At 33.8% G+C, this 16,976-nt stretch overlaps 1 protein-coding gene across 5 annotated transcripts in view; it reads right to left on the minus strand.

The window, feature by feature from the left end:
* The window catches only part of svr (Carboxypeptidase D svr), a 51,501-nt gene that overhangs the window by 19,925 nt on the left and 14,600 nt on the right, over positions 1-16,976 (minus strand). The window contains exon 1 of one of the 5 annotated variants that reach the window (XM_017634353.1): positions 11,162-12,418. The exons of the other annotated variants lie outside the window; for them this stretch is intronic. Within the exon in view, the coding sequence (XP_017489842.1) occupies positions 11,162-11,668 (507 nt within the window). The 5' untranslated portion in view covers positions 11,669-12,418. Of the gene's footprint in view, positions 1-11,161; positions 12,419-16,976 lie in introns of those variants that run through there. 5 annotated transcript variants of the gene reach the window in all.

The raw sequence follows: 16,976 nt of genomic DNA on the forward strand, positions 1-16,976 counted from the left end.
CAAAAAAAAATGTATTCAAACGCTTGGCATGAGGAACTGAATGATATTAAAAGCGAGCTTATTTTTTTTAAGCTTTACAAATGGGCAAACAAATGCGAGAAAAGAACATTACAGAAAAAAAAACATGAAATTAAAAGCGGGCACTCACATTCAGTCTTATATGTACATACAACCATTCATACATATGTATCTATGTAAATACCCAGTACGGCATAGCTCAACCAATTACCTCAGAAAATTTAATTTATTTCTGCTTAAGTAGCAACTAACTCCTTGAGATAAACCAAAATGCTTACACTTTTGATACTCTTTTTTGCAAATACATACATAATTCAATATTTGTTGTAAAATCATCTAACTTTGGGCATAACTATTAACTATTGTAGAATGAAAATACATCTACAAAAGAAACATACTGAATTTGAAGTGTTTTAAGCCAAATGCATTTTAAAGTAGCTGAAATCAAATGCATAGTCGGATAATTGACTGAAGCCTAGGACATCGCCATGTTAAAGTCAACAGTTCGTTCCAAGGAGGAAGGTCAGTTGGATCTTCAATTAGTTGTGATGGATAAAAAACTGGTTGAACAACAACAATATTTAAACTAGTTTCTCTCCGTACCAGGTTGTGAACAATTGTAGCTGTCTGTATGTGCGTGCACCGGCAATCGCTGCTGGGGTGTCGCTGCGTATGAGTAACCTTACAGATACTATTTAGTGTTCGTGGCGTGAGTGGCAGGCAGACAACTGAAATGGTTCATTGATTTGTGCACACTGTTGACATTATTGATGACAACACAACGAATTTGTCTAGCACTGATAAATTATAGAGGAAAACTCGCGAATTCAAAAGAAATTGTCAAGCAAAAATTTTTGAAATAATTTTACTTCATACAAAATTAAAAATATGTGCAGTACATGTATACATGACTTTAAAACGTAACAGTCGCAAAACAATAACGACCATTATACATACTTATACATATGTAATATGTACTTCTATATTGGCAGTAAGCTAACTTCTCAATGTGTAAGCATTCCGAAAACAAAGCGGGACGCAAGAGAGTCTAGTATCGTTTTTGTGTGTGTGTTGTATACGTGAGCGACATTTTCGTGTATGTGTTATGTAAATGTTTATTTAAGTTGATTAGAAAGGAGCTAAAAATCACTTATTATCTGTATATTCTCTTTGACGAAAGCTAACTATATTTCTATGGCGATGGCCGCGGAATAGTCAAGGGTGGTTTGCTTCTGCATTTAATTTAAAAAACTTGTAACTAACTACTTTTGGGCATAAAATATCAATAAGAAAAACAAAATATTTTTTAAAGTTTTTTTTTACTTTTTTATATTATTTTATTTTTTTTTTTACTTTTTTATTTATGTTTTTATTTTTTTTACTTTATTTTTTTTTGCTTTATTTTTTTTTTAACTTTTTTATTTTTATTTTTTATTTTGTTATTTTTATTTACTTTAACTATTTTATTACATTTCATATTTGTTTCCATATTCTGCTGTAGGTGATCCCATATTCGAACTCCGTCAGACTTAACTTCAAAATGATAACGAGCCCTTACCGCCAAAATAACGTAAGCGACATTTTTTTCAAAATTTTCTTTTTGATGCAGAAATGTATCTAGATGCTCTAGGAATATTTCTGCATCTAAAAGAAAATTTTGAAAAAAAATGTCGCTTACGTTATTTTGGCGGTTAGGGCTCGATAATATGAAATTTCGATCTTCCTTTTATTTGTCCTCAATTCGAAAAAGTATTTGCGAAGTGCAGGATATTTAAATAGAAACGCGTTTAAAGAAAACAATCTCCTTCAATGTTTCAAGTTAGCTTTTTCTAGCTAACTACAAGGGTATTATTTTTTATCAATTGATAATTTTTTTCTGCAGGGACATGTTCCATTTTTGTTGTACGTGTTTATTGCTACATATATCTGTACTGTAATGTTTTCGGGCGCTACTAGCTTTTACTGCCAACATAGGAGTACTACATATTGTCAATGATACTGCAAAACGTTCCATGTCACTTATTGCCTCTGGTGCTTAATTGAACTGTTATCAGTGTCTGATCGCTTATGGCAACCGTTCAGAGTGTAACGATTTATACGTAAGAGACCATTTAAGTGTCAAGGGTACTAGTAGACATAGAATGTTTTGCCGCATCACCGACGATATATGCCATTATACCATATTTTGCATTTTGGCTGAGAAGAGCAACTAAAATAAAAAAATAAAACATATTAAAAATTACTCCCAAAATTTGCATTTTTCAAACCAAAACTGCTTAAACATTTTAGGATATTATTCCTACAAATTGTAGTGCCACAAAATTTTCCACCAGCAAAGTAAAACGAAACACTTAAAATAAAATTTTGTTTAAGTCAATTTATCATGTGAAAACGAAAACGTTTCGTAGTGGAATTTTCGATGCTACTTATGAAACAGAAAAACGTTTCATATGTTTTCATTATTTGTCGGAAAAATTTTGTGCAGATCAAGGTACAGTATCGGTCATATCTATAGCACGCCATTTCAAAGTGATATTGTGTGCCACTTATGTTTATTTATTTATTTTTAAGAATTTTCAATTAAAATACAGTTCTTTCTCTAACAAACCCCATATAAACCCAAGTTTAACAATTTATAGAAAACTTCAAAAAAGCGCAACAAATTTTCACCTAAGTTTCAAACTTTTTTCTCGGAAGTGTTAGATTTTTTTCGAGTACACAGTTTTTTAGCCCTTGCAATTTTAGTCTGATAATGTGCAAATTTCAAGTAGGTACGAAGTACCGTTAATTTTTTAGAATTTTTTTGTCGCATTGGCTTCCATATAATGAATAAACTCAATTTATTTGTATATGGAGGAAAGCCGCAACACCTTTGGAGAAAAAAATTCTAAAAAATCAACGGTAACTTTCAGTCACTTGAAACTTGCACATTATCAGACTAAAATTCATTGGGCTATAAAACTGTGTATTCAGAAAAATTCAAACACTTCTGAGAAAAAAGTTTGAAATTTAGGTGAAAATTTGTTGCACTTTTTTGAAGTTTTCTACAAATTGTTAAATTTGGATTTATATGGGGTTTGTTAGAGAAAGAACTGTATTTTAATTGAAAATTCTCAAAAATAAATAAATAAACATAAGTTGTACACAATATCACTTTGAAATGGCGTGCTATAGATATGACCGATACTGTATATTGAACGGGTAGTATCAGCGGATCAGCTGATATAATTTTTCTTGAAATTATTTGGCCTCTAAAGTGTGAAATAGTGTTTATTTTTTTAACAAAAAGTCAAAATTGGGATAATGTATTTTCGGTAGAAACCTTTTATCACAAAAAGAAGCGATTGAAACCCATCATTAGGAAGCAGCTTTAGAAAGAAGCGTGCACCAATTATATTATTTTATTTAAGTTGTCTTTCACTATGATATTAAAAAAGCAGACTATTCTTTTTACACTTTCGAGACCAGAAGAAACAACAAAATACTTGTAAATATTGGTTTTTGCTCTTATGCTACTACCTGTTTCCTATGCCTTGGTGCAGATGCTTCAACCCGCATGCATACATAATTTGCTTCTTCAGCAAAATGCGCTGAAACCTTATGTCCCCACTCTAGCCACTTAATAAAAGGGGCCTTGCTGATAGGTCGCCGTTTTTCTTTGGTAAGAGTTCTTTACAAAAACAAATGTTTTTCATATATCTCGACACCTGCGCCGCCAAGAGGATTGTCATCAGGTTCGGAGCTAGGTTTGAATTTTCAAGACTCTAGCTCATCGGGGAGTTGGTTAAAAATTTTACTACACGATTTGATTACACACAGATGATAGGTGCATATATACAAATCTAAAACTGAAGCTGAAAAAGAGAGAGTATTAGTGTTGCATGAGGAGATATGTAGCTGTCCGTTAATTCTTCAAAGAGTCGAATCTACCAATGCCAAGATAGTATTTAATGAATTTTGGGTAGACGGCTTAAAAATACTGCGACCGATAGCAGAAATGCTAACGCTTAAATCGCTTGCTATATATATATGCATACATATTTCCATTTATGTACATAAATAGAGCTGTAGAAATTATGTAAAAATAGTCGTATCCATGGAATGCAGTTTTGCACGACGTCAACAACAAGAAAAGACACAAATCCGCTGCAAACTACAAATATTTATGAGCGTAAAACAGTAGACATGCTGTGAAGCACAAAAAACAAGCAATATGTAACCACATTAATAACTAATATTATAAAAACAAAATGCGCTCTAACAGTTGTCTTTGAAGGCAAGTAGAAATACGAAGGCGAATCGTTGAATTTAATCGTTTTACTATATATATACATACATACATATATATAACTCAAAGTGCATGAGCTATCTGACAACCAGCAAAGCTGCAGCGCTGCATCACTGGCGTCACCGCTGACATAGACTGATATTGCAATAAAGCAACATAAATAAGTACGTACATACATATACATATGTACATAAGTAGCAGCATCGGTATGTAGTATTGACAGCAAGCGAAAATCGAAATAATGAAGCTGTTGGCTATGTATTCTTGCGCGAAACGAATTTAGAAACAGCGGCAACAAAGAATTATTAGAACAAAAAATTGCGAGTGAAAAAATAACATACATACATAGTTACAGTAAAAATGTGTCATGATTACATAAAATTAACAAAAAAAAAAAACTAAAAATAAAAATGCAATTATTTGCAATGAACAAAGATTTCATTTGAAAAAATTGGCAACAAGCAAATCGTTTGTTTATGGCTCTCTCTTTATTGTTGTTGTAAAATTTTGCACTTTGATTTTTTTCTGCAACGTGAGAAAGAGGCTTCGCCGCAATGTATATAGATAGCAAAAAAATATAAAATAGTTATTTGTCTGTAAGTGCATAATAAAATGCATATACATATGTTCACTAGAGCATTTCCGAGATATATGAAAATTACAAACATCCGAATTTTTCCCCTCTCGCGCATCTTTGAATAGCTTGAGAATAAGGCACGCAGAAAAATCTCAAGCCCCCAGGACCAGAAGCCAAAAAGAGTGAATTAAAAAGAGTGTGGTGGGATTTTTTCCACTACAGGTGTCCTGTTTTTTTTCTGAGTACCTTCTTTTTGAAAACGAAAAAAAGTAAAATAAATAAAATAAAAATTAAGCAAAAAATAAAAATAAAGCCAAATAAGAAATATAGATAACAAAAAAATTTAAAAAGTTATAACAAATACCTAAAAAAATTATAACAGGGAAAATACAACAAAAAAATATAACGAAAAAAAAAAAATTATAACAAAAAAATATAAAAAAATTATAGCATTAAATAAGTTTACCAGTAAAATAAAAATAATAACAAAAATTAGCATTGAATTAAACAACAAATATGCGAAAAATTTAAGGTATTAAGAAATTTTAATTAAATTGTGGACAAATTTTCAGCATGCATGATAGTTGTTAATATTTTTGACTAAGGCAATTTCCGTCTTCTGATATTTTTTTATTAATGCGATATGTATTATTTTCAAGTTTTAGAATTTTTAAATTTTTATTTACGAAAATTTCAAAATGCAACATTATCAAACAAATTTAGGGATAGCCTAGAAAATCGCAAAACCGTTATTAAATTTTCAAAATTTGTATGAAATAAAATAGAATTCGCCTGTAGGGAACTCAACTATGCACTATAAGTTCACTATTTTTCAACTTGAGGTGACTATTCATTCTGTGATGAAAAATGTTATTGATTTTATTTTAGTTTAATCATTTTGTATGCTTTTTTGAATTTAAGTTAATTTTTTGACAGGCAACAATAATTTATAATAAACTCTTGTTGCGTTTTTTCAGTATTGTTACCCCAACTACAATCAAGGGCAACTGTTTGTTGCTATTTAGACTTGATGATCTGGTTGTTTATTTTTTATTTTTTTAGTTGTTCTATTTTTTGACATTTACTTGAATGCTCCCCCTTAAGAAACTATTTTTGTTTCAGTTATTTTTTGACATAATAACAATTTTTATTCAACAATTCGATTGAGCTTGCGGCCGTTTTTAGAGAATTTTTTTTTTTTTCTATTTGAAAATCTTCTTACTATTTTTTACCTAAATTGAGTTCTTGTTTTTATTTGAAGTTTTATTTAATCACGAGGATATAAGAAATAACAATGAATAAAAAAAAATTTAAAAACACTTTTTTAACTTCCAAGCTTAACATTAATTGTGCTAAAACGCGAATGTGAAAAATAAACATACAAACAATTTGTGTTCTAGTTTCTACGACAACGCCACGCCACGGTGAAAATTCAGTGGGAAAGCGAGAGAGGATGTCAACTCTTTCGGCAGCACTGGTTTAGAATTTGAACCACATATGTTTGAGGTGTAGCGCGAAGGTGGTACATTTTTTAAACTGCAAATATTTTCCTCTATTCTACGCGGAGCAAAGATTTAAAATATATACATATATAATTTGTATATATTATTTTTTATTTATTTTATATATTTTTTATTTTTTTTTATTTTTTAATATATTATTTTTTATTAATTTTTTTATTTAATTTTTTTAAAGTTTTAATTCATATTCAATAAATTTTTATTGTTAAAAACAACAACCAAAAATAAATTTTCTTTGGCACTTAAGGGGCTTAAAGACTTAAAATTTTCGCCGCCCAAGGAGTTAATACACGTATGCAGTATTTATGAAAATATTTTTGTGTGTGGTTTTTTTGTCATCATACGCACCAATGCCAGTTGTTAAAAAAAGGAAAACGACAACAAAATAATTATTAGCCCTTGTGATGCGAAATCTTCTAACTAAAGTTGACAATAGTGTCAAAAGTTGAATGAAAAATACACACACACCCACAGGTGAATAGCAAAAAGTGAATGGTTAATATATGGATGCCGTCAACGCAAAAACAGCTAATAGCAAATTTGTTCAACTACATACATACATACATACCTTCATGCATACATACATATGTATGCTAAAGCCCATAAATCGGCTTCATAGGGGATTTTTCCAGGCGATATCTAATGGAAATACCCCTAGCAAATAACCTCCTCCCTGGCTAATAACTGCTATACCACACTCCATACTACATATCAATTTATGTACGTATATACATATGTACATGAAAATGTATGTATTTATTTTTTTTTTTTTGTTGAAAGAAAAAACTAACATTTTCTATCTTTCTTTTCAAACGAAAATATCAGCAACAGCAGCGGCTCATTCGTCACACAACAGCGCCTATGTTGAGTGTTATATACATATATATATATTTTTTTTTTGCTTCGCCTACATTTAACTAACAACCAAAAAGTAGACATCGCTGGCGCAACATACAATTGCTTAAACAATTTTTTGTTGTTAGAATTTTGTTGTGGGTTGACACAGTCTAATGCGACAAATTTTGGGGTGGAAAACTGCAATGCTGGCCTAATATCGATTTTCCTCAAAAAGCTTGCGAATTTCAAACGTACACATACATATGTATGTACATATGTTTGTGCATATGTAGTTAGATAAAGTCTGTATCTGTTAAAAACGTATAGCGGCGAGTGGAGTGAGTGACCGACCAACAGAAAGTTTGGAGAATTTGTGTACCTGCAAAGTTAGCCATACAGACATTGGGTGGTGGTATAGAGAAAATTAAATTGAAGTATACATATGTATATACACTGCACATAGGCTGAGTAGCTGACAAACAGGTGTTGGTATTGCGCTAGGACATGCATTTCTAGCATGCGTGTATGCATGTTTGTATGTTCCAGTATGAGTATGCGCAGCAAATTGTACTGAAGGACGCTCCAAGTGTTAAAGCATGATAAATTATATTCATAGCAGAAGGTTGGCATACGCAAAGAGAGTTTGAAATAGGCATATATGTATGTACATACATAAATACAACATATGGCGTCGCGACGTGTCGTGTCGTTAAATCTACATAAATACAGACACAAAGAGTAATAAAAATTCGTAAACCTTTTTGCCGAAGTTATACTTTACTATCAACCATTTTGTAATAAATGCTAAATAAATTAAAAGAATGCTAAAGAAATCAACTCACTTTTCCGTTTAATAATAATTAAAAGGAAAGGAAGCTAAAAATATTAACAATAAACGTTTAGAACTCAGATAAGCAATTTAAATATAGATTCGGGCTGAGCTGTGAGGCCGCGAAAGAGGACAGTAAGCGATATGAGCTGTAATATCGGTAATGAGTGTTACTTACACAGCCAACGAACAGTACAATTTCAAATTTTCAGTGCAAATTTTCGATGCCAACAAGCATTAATCTTTTCTCAAAAATGTAGAGCAGTAGCGCTTGAACTAGATCAATTAGCGCGCCCTGGATAAGGTGTTAAATTATTAAGTAAATATCTCAGCTAGTCTAAGGTACTTTCTGGGCATGTTTCAGCAAAACAAATTTCGAAATAAAAAATAAAAATAATAAAAAAATAATAATTTAAGACAAAGTTCGATTGATGCTTAAGTGAATCTTCTTGCTATTCTCCTTCAAAAGTTTGACGCTCGTTGCTTGAGTTTTATTAGGGAAATTACGCCTAAAATTGTAGTTGGTTGACAAATGAAAAATTGGTAAAAGCGGAAAAACGCAATGTGTAGACTACTGACTTTGAACGCCGGAGTTGCTGGTAAAGTTGAGTAAAGTGAACTTGATGAAGAAGTCTAATGAGGAGATGTGGTGATCTCCGAAATAGCACCTGTAACTTCTACCATATGTGGATTTTCCACAACAATTTTCCTTAAAAACGACCTCAAGCTCAATAAAATTGTTGAAAAAAATTTCAAAAGGAACAATACAATGAGAGATGATTCTAATCTGAAAAAGCTGTATGAATGTACGGAATACGTTTACTATGTGTTATTTGTAAATCAAACAATTTTTAAGCGACTTGAAGAAGGATATTCAATTCGTATGAATATTTTTGTATTTTTTTTTGTATTTTAATAAAAAGATGTATGTTTTCGGATAACTTTGGGCCACGTGACCCGTTTTCGATAATTCTTCTCTTATGAAAGATGGCATCCTAGTTGGTTAGTTGTAGCAGCATACCAATTTCCCAAAGTGTTTTTGGGGAATGATACTGGAGTGACAGTCGTTGGTCAGATATGAATTTGGGTCGTTGAGGTTACGCAGACCCGACTGGGGTGGGAATGTGGTTCCAACCTGATTTGGTTTAGTTCCGATTGTTGGATAACTACCATCCTTTTTTATTGCTTGAAAATCAAATAAGTAGCTTAATGTCTAATGTAGTTCGCTGGCTGTATGCAATTATTTTTCGCAAATATTTTTACATATTTCAAAAACCGCAAAATCTTGTGGGTATTCAATGTGATTTTTTTAATTTAATTAGTATACAGCTGCCAGAAAATTGTGATTATTTACTGTAAGACAGACTCATAAGACACTGACCGAGTTTTACATCGATTTTTTCCTCCTATAGGAAAAGCTGCTTAGCCTCAAATGCGACTAATTAAGAGACTGACCAACTTTTTCACTAAAAAATTAAAAAAAAAACATTGATATTTGGGCATCGAGTATACATATTTCTATAACAGTTAAGAGCGTTTCAGACACGGCAATATTTCCAACTTTTCCATGCAATTCGCTGTCAAATTGAGAAATTATATTTCCAAGTGGGTGCAGCCAGAAAGATCTATTTTCCCCTTTTCGGCAGTCAGGTTCAGAAATACATAAAAGTTGCCCAGTATGACTGCAACTGAAAGAGCGCAAATCGATTTCGAAAATACATATATTTCAACTTGCTCGTGCTGCACTAGCAATTTATTATGTTTGCTGCAAGTTACGGCAAATCATTCGAGTGTTGCCGTGTGACACTGATCGCTAATTTGTGAGAGACAGTAAAGTATAATTTTGAGTAAAATATCAAAAATGGTTTTAACTAATTGAATCGGTGAGTTCGGCGGCCGTACAAGTTCAAAATTAGTTATTCATTGTTGAGATCAAAAACATTACAAATAACAGACAATCAACATCGAAAAACTGATTTTGTACCTTTACGGTTGTCGAACTCACCGACTCAATTGTTTTTCGGAATTTAATTGTTAAGTTGAACCGAAAATAAAGTTAATTACAACCAATAGAAACAACAAAGAACAGGTAACGCGGCTCATTTTAGTATCGATAAAGATTGCCAGAAATTCATTTGCTGTGTGAACATGCATTGTCTCTGCAAGAAAGAGTTTATTGTGTGGCTGCTTGTTGAGATTTCTCAATTTGACAGCCTTTTCGAAATATATTACATTGCCCTTTAGTAAAAATTAGTCCTAGTATTTAGGGGTGTTTGGTTGAGTATTGAAAAATGTATGGAAAGAACGACTCAAACAAAGCGATTAATGATAAGCTGATTTAGATTCTGAAGGTTGCGACGACCAGCTCTGGATTGTGAAGAAAATATAAAAAAGAATTACATCGAATATGTTCCGAGACTGGTTCCAAAGGTTTACAAAACCTATCTGAGCTAGCAGCGTCTTCCATGATCACTCCACTCCTATCACATTGCTTTAATGAAACTCATTGCACTTATTTTTAGCACAAACAAGCCGGGACTATTCCCTGCCCAAACATGAAAAGGTTAATTGGGTTGCATTAGTTGCTCTCGTTTAAGACATTACGATTAAGGTATTACGATAACATCAACATATAAAAACAAGCTATTTTAAACTTTAATGTTATGCAATTGACGTGTGTGGAAAATAAATGTTAAGCCTTGCCTTGTCATCGAAGAGACGATTAAAATAAATACACGTTAAGTTTTAAATTAAAGCAAGGGAATCGGCTAAAACGAAACACTCAAAAGCACATTAATTGCAAACTTTACAGTCCATGCACACCACCAACAACGCCATTGACGACATACATACGTATGTATGTACACACTTATGTACATGAATTTACAATTAACGCCTTCGAATTCGACACTGCTTTCGAATTGACTCTTCTTAGCTGATTAATTAAAGAATTTCGCACTTTTTCACATTTCAAATACTAATTTTCGTTGAAATTTGTTTATCTTGCACTTTTTTCTATAGCTGTTTTTCAGCAAGTTTTTTCTGCTTTTAAACTTTTTTCTCTCCCCATCCTTCCCTTATCCCATATTCACCTGCGAGCGTTCATAGCCATCGGGATTCATGGTGGGCATCAAATAAATATCGGTGCTGTTGACCAGGTTCGCCACCTCCAAGCTGGTCTCATAGTTGTACAGCAGGTACTGCGCCAAATAGATGAGCAGCTGGCGGCCAATTGTCTCGTCGCCATGCATATTGCCAATGTACTTGACCATGGGCGTGAGTGGCGTGCGTGGCTGTTGCACATTCTTGCCAATCTGCAGCACGATTAAGTTGCGACCCTCTAGCGAACGGCCTATGGTCTCGACACGCGCATTCTCCGGGAATGTCTTGGCGAAACGTGCAAACATGTCCTCGATTTCGCTCTGCGATTGATAGTAGGGCGACTGCAGGAAGGACTCATCCTCCTTGATGATGAAGGCCTGCGTGATGGCGCCGAACATCAGCGCGACAAGCGTGCAGGCGAGCAGCAACAGCTGTGGCTGGTGGAGGCGGTGGTGCCGATGCTGTGAATGACGGCAGCTGATGCGACGTGTGAACATCTTGACGTGCAGTTGACAAGTGGCAAGTGACAGAAGTAGCGCTGTGGCGGAGAGGTGTTTTTTTCGCTAAATTTGGTTGCTATTTTCTACTTGCTACGCTAAGCTGCGAGGCGCAAGTTTGCACTGGTACGGCTTTTGGCCAAGCTTTGTCTGTTTAGCAATTGAGAGGTTCGACGTCGGTCGTTGATTTCCGCTTGTCGGCTATCTGGTGTACAACGCAAACTGGAGCGCGTGGGCGTCTACTTGGATGCGCGTGTGCCGTGGGCGGCCGAGTGCGGGTGGGCGGTCAGGCGCTGCCTTTCCTGTTCGATTTTCGGTGTGTCTATTTTTGGATATATTTTTGTATGCGTTCAATGAGCCTGTAGCACTGTTGCGCCGGGGTTGTTCCTTACTTTCCTTTTGTGCTTCGCTTATTAGAATATGTTTTCTTAAAACTTGCACCCTGTCTGTTGCTAAGCTCCTTGTTATACTGAAAATGAAATACGCCTCCGCCTGCAGACCAATCTAACGATACTTCAAGCACTACGTTGCAGCTCTCGACGGTTCTGCTTAACCGCTGCTGCTCCCCGCTGCCGCCTTGCACTACTTTGCAAGCGCTTGCAATAAGCTTTTTGTTATCAGCAGACACCAAGCAAGCAGATAAGCAGGAAAAAAGTTAAAAAATCTGCGAGAATTTAAATTTTTTTATAGTAGCCACCACTTCCGATGCCAACCTCACTGCAGGAGTAAAACTTCCTTCCTTCGACTTTCCTTTTTGCACACGATTTGTTGTTTTTGCCCTCGTTTCAGTTTTTAATTTTTTTTTTTGTTTTAATTTTTTTTTATTTTCCTTCCTTTAAACACTGCCACCAACAATTAGTAGAGTGAAGGGAGGGTGAATAAAAATTGTTCTATCGTCCACAAAGCTTTTAACACTGCTCTATCACTGCATTGCTCGCCGCTCGTTTTGCACAAACTGAATGAAATCCAATGACTCGCTGCTGATTTATGCCGTAAACTGTGTGAATCGCGCTTGTCGGTGGCGGCAACGACAGTGTCATCGCCTCAACGCCGCGGCAAAAGTCATCACCCAAGAAGTACTTCGCCGCCGCTGCGCGATTCGTCGATGAGAGTGAGAGTGAGTACGCGCGCTCTTGTTGGGGAATTCGCGGTTCCACAAGACTTGGACACACCTCGTTGTTGCATTCGTTTCCGAAAATTGTGAGAAATGCAGAAATGAATCGAAATAATGTAACTGGTTATATGTATATATGTATGTAAAAATGTTAGCTATCAGCGCACAACGCTTGCTACACTTTAATCGAGTGGGAAGTGCCGACTTGGGTAACGCTCGTATTAAGGCGCTATTAGTCAACGACGTAGTGTAAACGTACGTAACAACATATCAAATTTAGTGTTGATAGAGAGAAAGAGATAAGCAAAGTCAACGTCACGTTAGGGCACGGACCTTACCACTTTATTGGTAGACCACCAACTTTTAAACTCTATTTTATTTTTCACCATTTTAATCAACAAAGGCTAAAAATCTACCAACATTTTTCGGAAAGAAAGCAAAAAGATTTAAATGAACGCAGTGGCTACATATTTTGTCATCGAACACACCTAAAATAAATATGAAAAAATAACTCTGACCATCATGACCAATTTAAAAGTGAAATTACGTCTCTATCAGCTGTTTATGGAAATATTTTTCGCTTGCAATACGTTTGGGTGGGAGAATTCCAAATGAATTGGTTGAAAATTTCAAGCATTTCAAAACTAATTTTAATCAAACAGTTTTTTAGTGCAGAATAATTGTTTTTTGTTTTTGTAATGTAGAATCAAGGCATGGGTAATCGAATCAAATTCGAATCGAAATTTCTTTTTGAGATTATGGCATTTGGTAGCGAGTTCGCATTTTCAACTTAAAATGTATTTAAGACAGCGATGGGCAGAGAGAGCTTTTACTCTGCATGCGCCTATACAGAATGTATAGAAAGCTTAAAAGAGCTTTGCCCGCGGGCAAGGCAGTGCCTATAAGTGATTTAAGATAAACAGCAGTCATTTTATTTCATTCGATTCGAATCGTATTTCATTCGATCACGGATGCTATGATTCCAGCCCAGTATACGTTTTTTCTTGAATGTTTTATTGGAGTAAAATACATTTTTTGTTGTTTTATAAAAAGATACAATATATTCCAAGGCGAATTCATATAAGGTGACAGCAGAAGTTCAAAAACAACAAGAATTACAACAAATACATCATTTTGACAATAAGATATTCAATAAGGATTTTCACCTCGGTGTTTAATCCATCTACTCTGATAACACTCCCTTACCTGAATTCGCCTTCATTTATCCTATATGAGTAAAAACTATCTAATATTATTTCTTTTAAAAAATCTACCAACTTCTAACAATTTTTTTATGTAAAATCTACCACTTTTAATCTTTTCTAAGTCAGTGCACTGGTCACCGTCATGCGGCGGTGAGTTTTCGTAAACACGTAAACACGCAAATCTCATAAGAAAGATTGTGTCAGCGTCAACGTACGTTTACGCTACGTCGTTGACGAATTGCGCCTTTACTGTTTGGTGTTACATACTTTTTAGAGCGCATGGTAATGACGTCACGCCCCTGGTTCCAACCACTGCAGCATTCGTTATTTTTCCGCGTTCTTTTGGGCTCAGCTTTTCTCCGAGTATCTCGCCACCTTTCGCTTTGGAGTTTTCGGACGCCAGTCTCGCGGTTGGCATAAGCTCTCACTATACTCTCGCGTACTAATATACCCACTCTCTGTTTATTTACTACATCAACTCAAGTAAACAAATATGTACCTATTACTGTCATTATCGACTTATCAACACTCGTTTGGTGTTGTTTAGTCGTTATTGCTATTGTTGCCTTATCAGGTTACAACTGGTTTGATTATCCGCTTTTTCGGTATGAAAAAAAAATGCTAATCGAAAATATTGTAAACTATAAACATAATCATGTTACGTATGTATGCATGTACAAATGTATGTGCCAATTTGGTGTTTTATGCATGGAATGAAACAGTTTGCACGCTGATTAAAAAAGTATTTATTTTTAAGCCATACAGCAATAAAGATAATTTTTGGGTTTTTTTGTGCCAGAAATGCGGTGCCTTAAATTTTAACTATTTTCTTAGTTAAAAGCTCCAAAATTAAAGCATAAAAATCTCAAAAAAAACCCACGCTATAAAGTGACCATTGAAAACTTAAGGCTTTCACAGTAAAACCAAAAAGCACCCAAGAATGATAGAATACAAGATTGCGCCGATCAGAGAGGATTTTCGAGAATAACTTTTGTGTGACGTCACACTGGTGCAATTGCGAGAGAGAAATGCCAAAACGTGAGCAAGAATGGAAGAAGAAGAAAAAATGTTGCAAGGAAAACGTAAACAAGTTGCACAAGTGTGACGTCATGCAAACCACGATTCTGTCAAATTCGTTAAGAGAGGAATAGCGGTCCGAGATCGGCGCAACCTTTGTATTCTCTCAATCGTGAAAAGCACCTACATTATAGCTTTCATTGTAAACGTATTAAAAATTAATAAATTTTGAATATACGACTGAGTACCAAAACTAGAGCAGAATTGGTCATTACGTAAAAATTTTTAAAACTTTAGAATAGAGAAAATAAAATAAAGCAAGACAAGCTCTCAAACTAATTATTTCATATGAAAACTGGAGAGTTATGTATGTAGATACTATGTATATGTATTGTGATATAAAAATTGTCGCATAGATATGAAAAATACATAAAATACTTTGAAAGGATAAGAAAACTTAAAGCTTATTTTTCCAATTTTAAAAGTGAAGTTTTTTATGCTACGTTGAGGGTTAAGTTTCTCCGCAACTTTTAAATTTTATCTGTCTTTTAAACACAATTCTTGTTCTGAAAAAATATGTTTGAAGGACTGATAAATTTTAAAAGCTACTCGAGAAAACGGCTCTAAAATTTTAGAATTCGCATAAAACAATAAAAATCTGGGAGTTCGCCTTCAAAGTTGCCTCAGATTAAGCTTATACAAGCAACATTCAGTTTTTTAACGACTCACAAATTCTAGCCTTCCTTTAAATTATTAATCTTATCGCCAGTTTCACCAATCAATTTTAAAATTGTGTCATTTTAAAGCTTGACAGGCTGAAAAATTTAAAACTGATTTGTGCATTAGAGCTTTAAATTTAAAATATCCATAATTAAGCTTAACAAATTCTACAAATTTAAATACATATGTACATAATTCGAATTGAGGCTTTAAAATGTTTAAAGCTTGACAAAATAAATCTCCAGCGTTCAGAAAAGTATGCAAATTTGTGAAAAAATCAAAAAAAAAAATAATTAAAAAAATGTAATGTGGTTTAAAAGTTGTCAAAAAACTTAGAATGGAAACATTAACTTTTTGCCAAAATTGCAATTTTCTATTTATTGGCCTAATAACAAAAACGGCCTCAAGCTCAATAAAATTGTTGAACAAATGTGTAAAATTTAAAAAAATTTGATTGATATTTTTTTCAAAATTTTTAAATATAACACATATACTATATATGCAGTATAATTTACTATTATTACAGTAACGTTTATTGGGCTGTTTAAGCATAATATAAAAAGGCATGTTAATCGAACACAGAACTGCCCATAGCTCACCGCTTTAGCTTACTAAAAAATATTGCATGTGTGTGTGAAGCGAAAAAGCGAAAACAGTACAATAAATCACGTAGCAAAAGCTGAGCTTTAATTTGACGAAGGGAGAAAGAGATAGAGCGCACAAAGAGAGCAATACGCAGAGCGTGGGGAGCACAGAATTTCAGAGGGCGCATTAGTGGCGTCCAGTGATGCCAGACATTCTCTGTTAATTACCTACGAAAATCGGGAAAAATCCCTCAATTACCCACATTTTAAATAAAATAATACCACGAAATTTCTTTAGGATTCAAAACATATATGTCAGTAGTAAAGGGATAGCATTCTTATTACTCATAACTCATTTTCTTTCGAAATTCAGCTTTGTATAAAGTACGGTAGATTACTTAGTATAATTTAAAAATAACTACTACATCAACAAATTAGTTTCAGTGTTTATTAGAACCCAGGATTTTGAACTTTAGTTTTTATAAAGTTTTGTAATTACTCTATTGAAAGCATTACTCATTTTCTTCCATATACCATAGCCTCGAATTTGTTTTATTTGGAACAAAATTAGCAACATCTTCAACGAAAAGAATTCTCAAAAATAAACACAATTTATCCTAAAATAAGTATGTAATAGGCTTAGGAACTAAATGAACTTGAGAACTAGT

This window comes from Rhagoletis zephyria, unplaced genomic scaffold (genome assembly GCF_001687245.7).
Source record: "Rhagoletis zephyria isolate East Lansing unplaced genomic scaffold, Rhagoletis_zephyria_1.1 Rzeph_scaffold_00006, whole genome shotgun sequence".
Lineage (NCBI taxonomy): Eukaryota > Metazoa > Arthropoda > Insecta > Diptera > Tephritidae > Rhagoletis > Rhagoletis zephyria.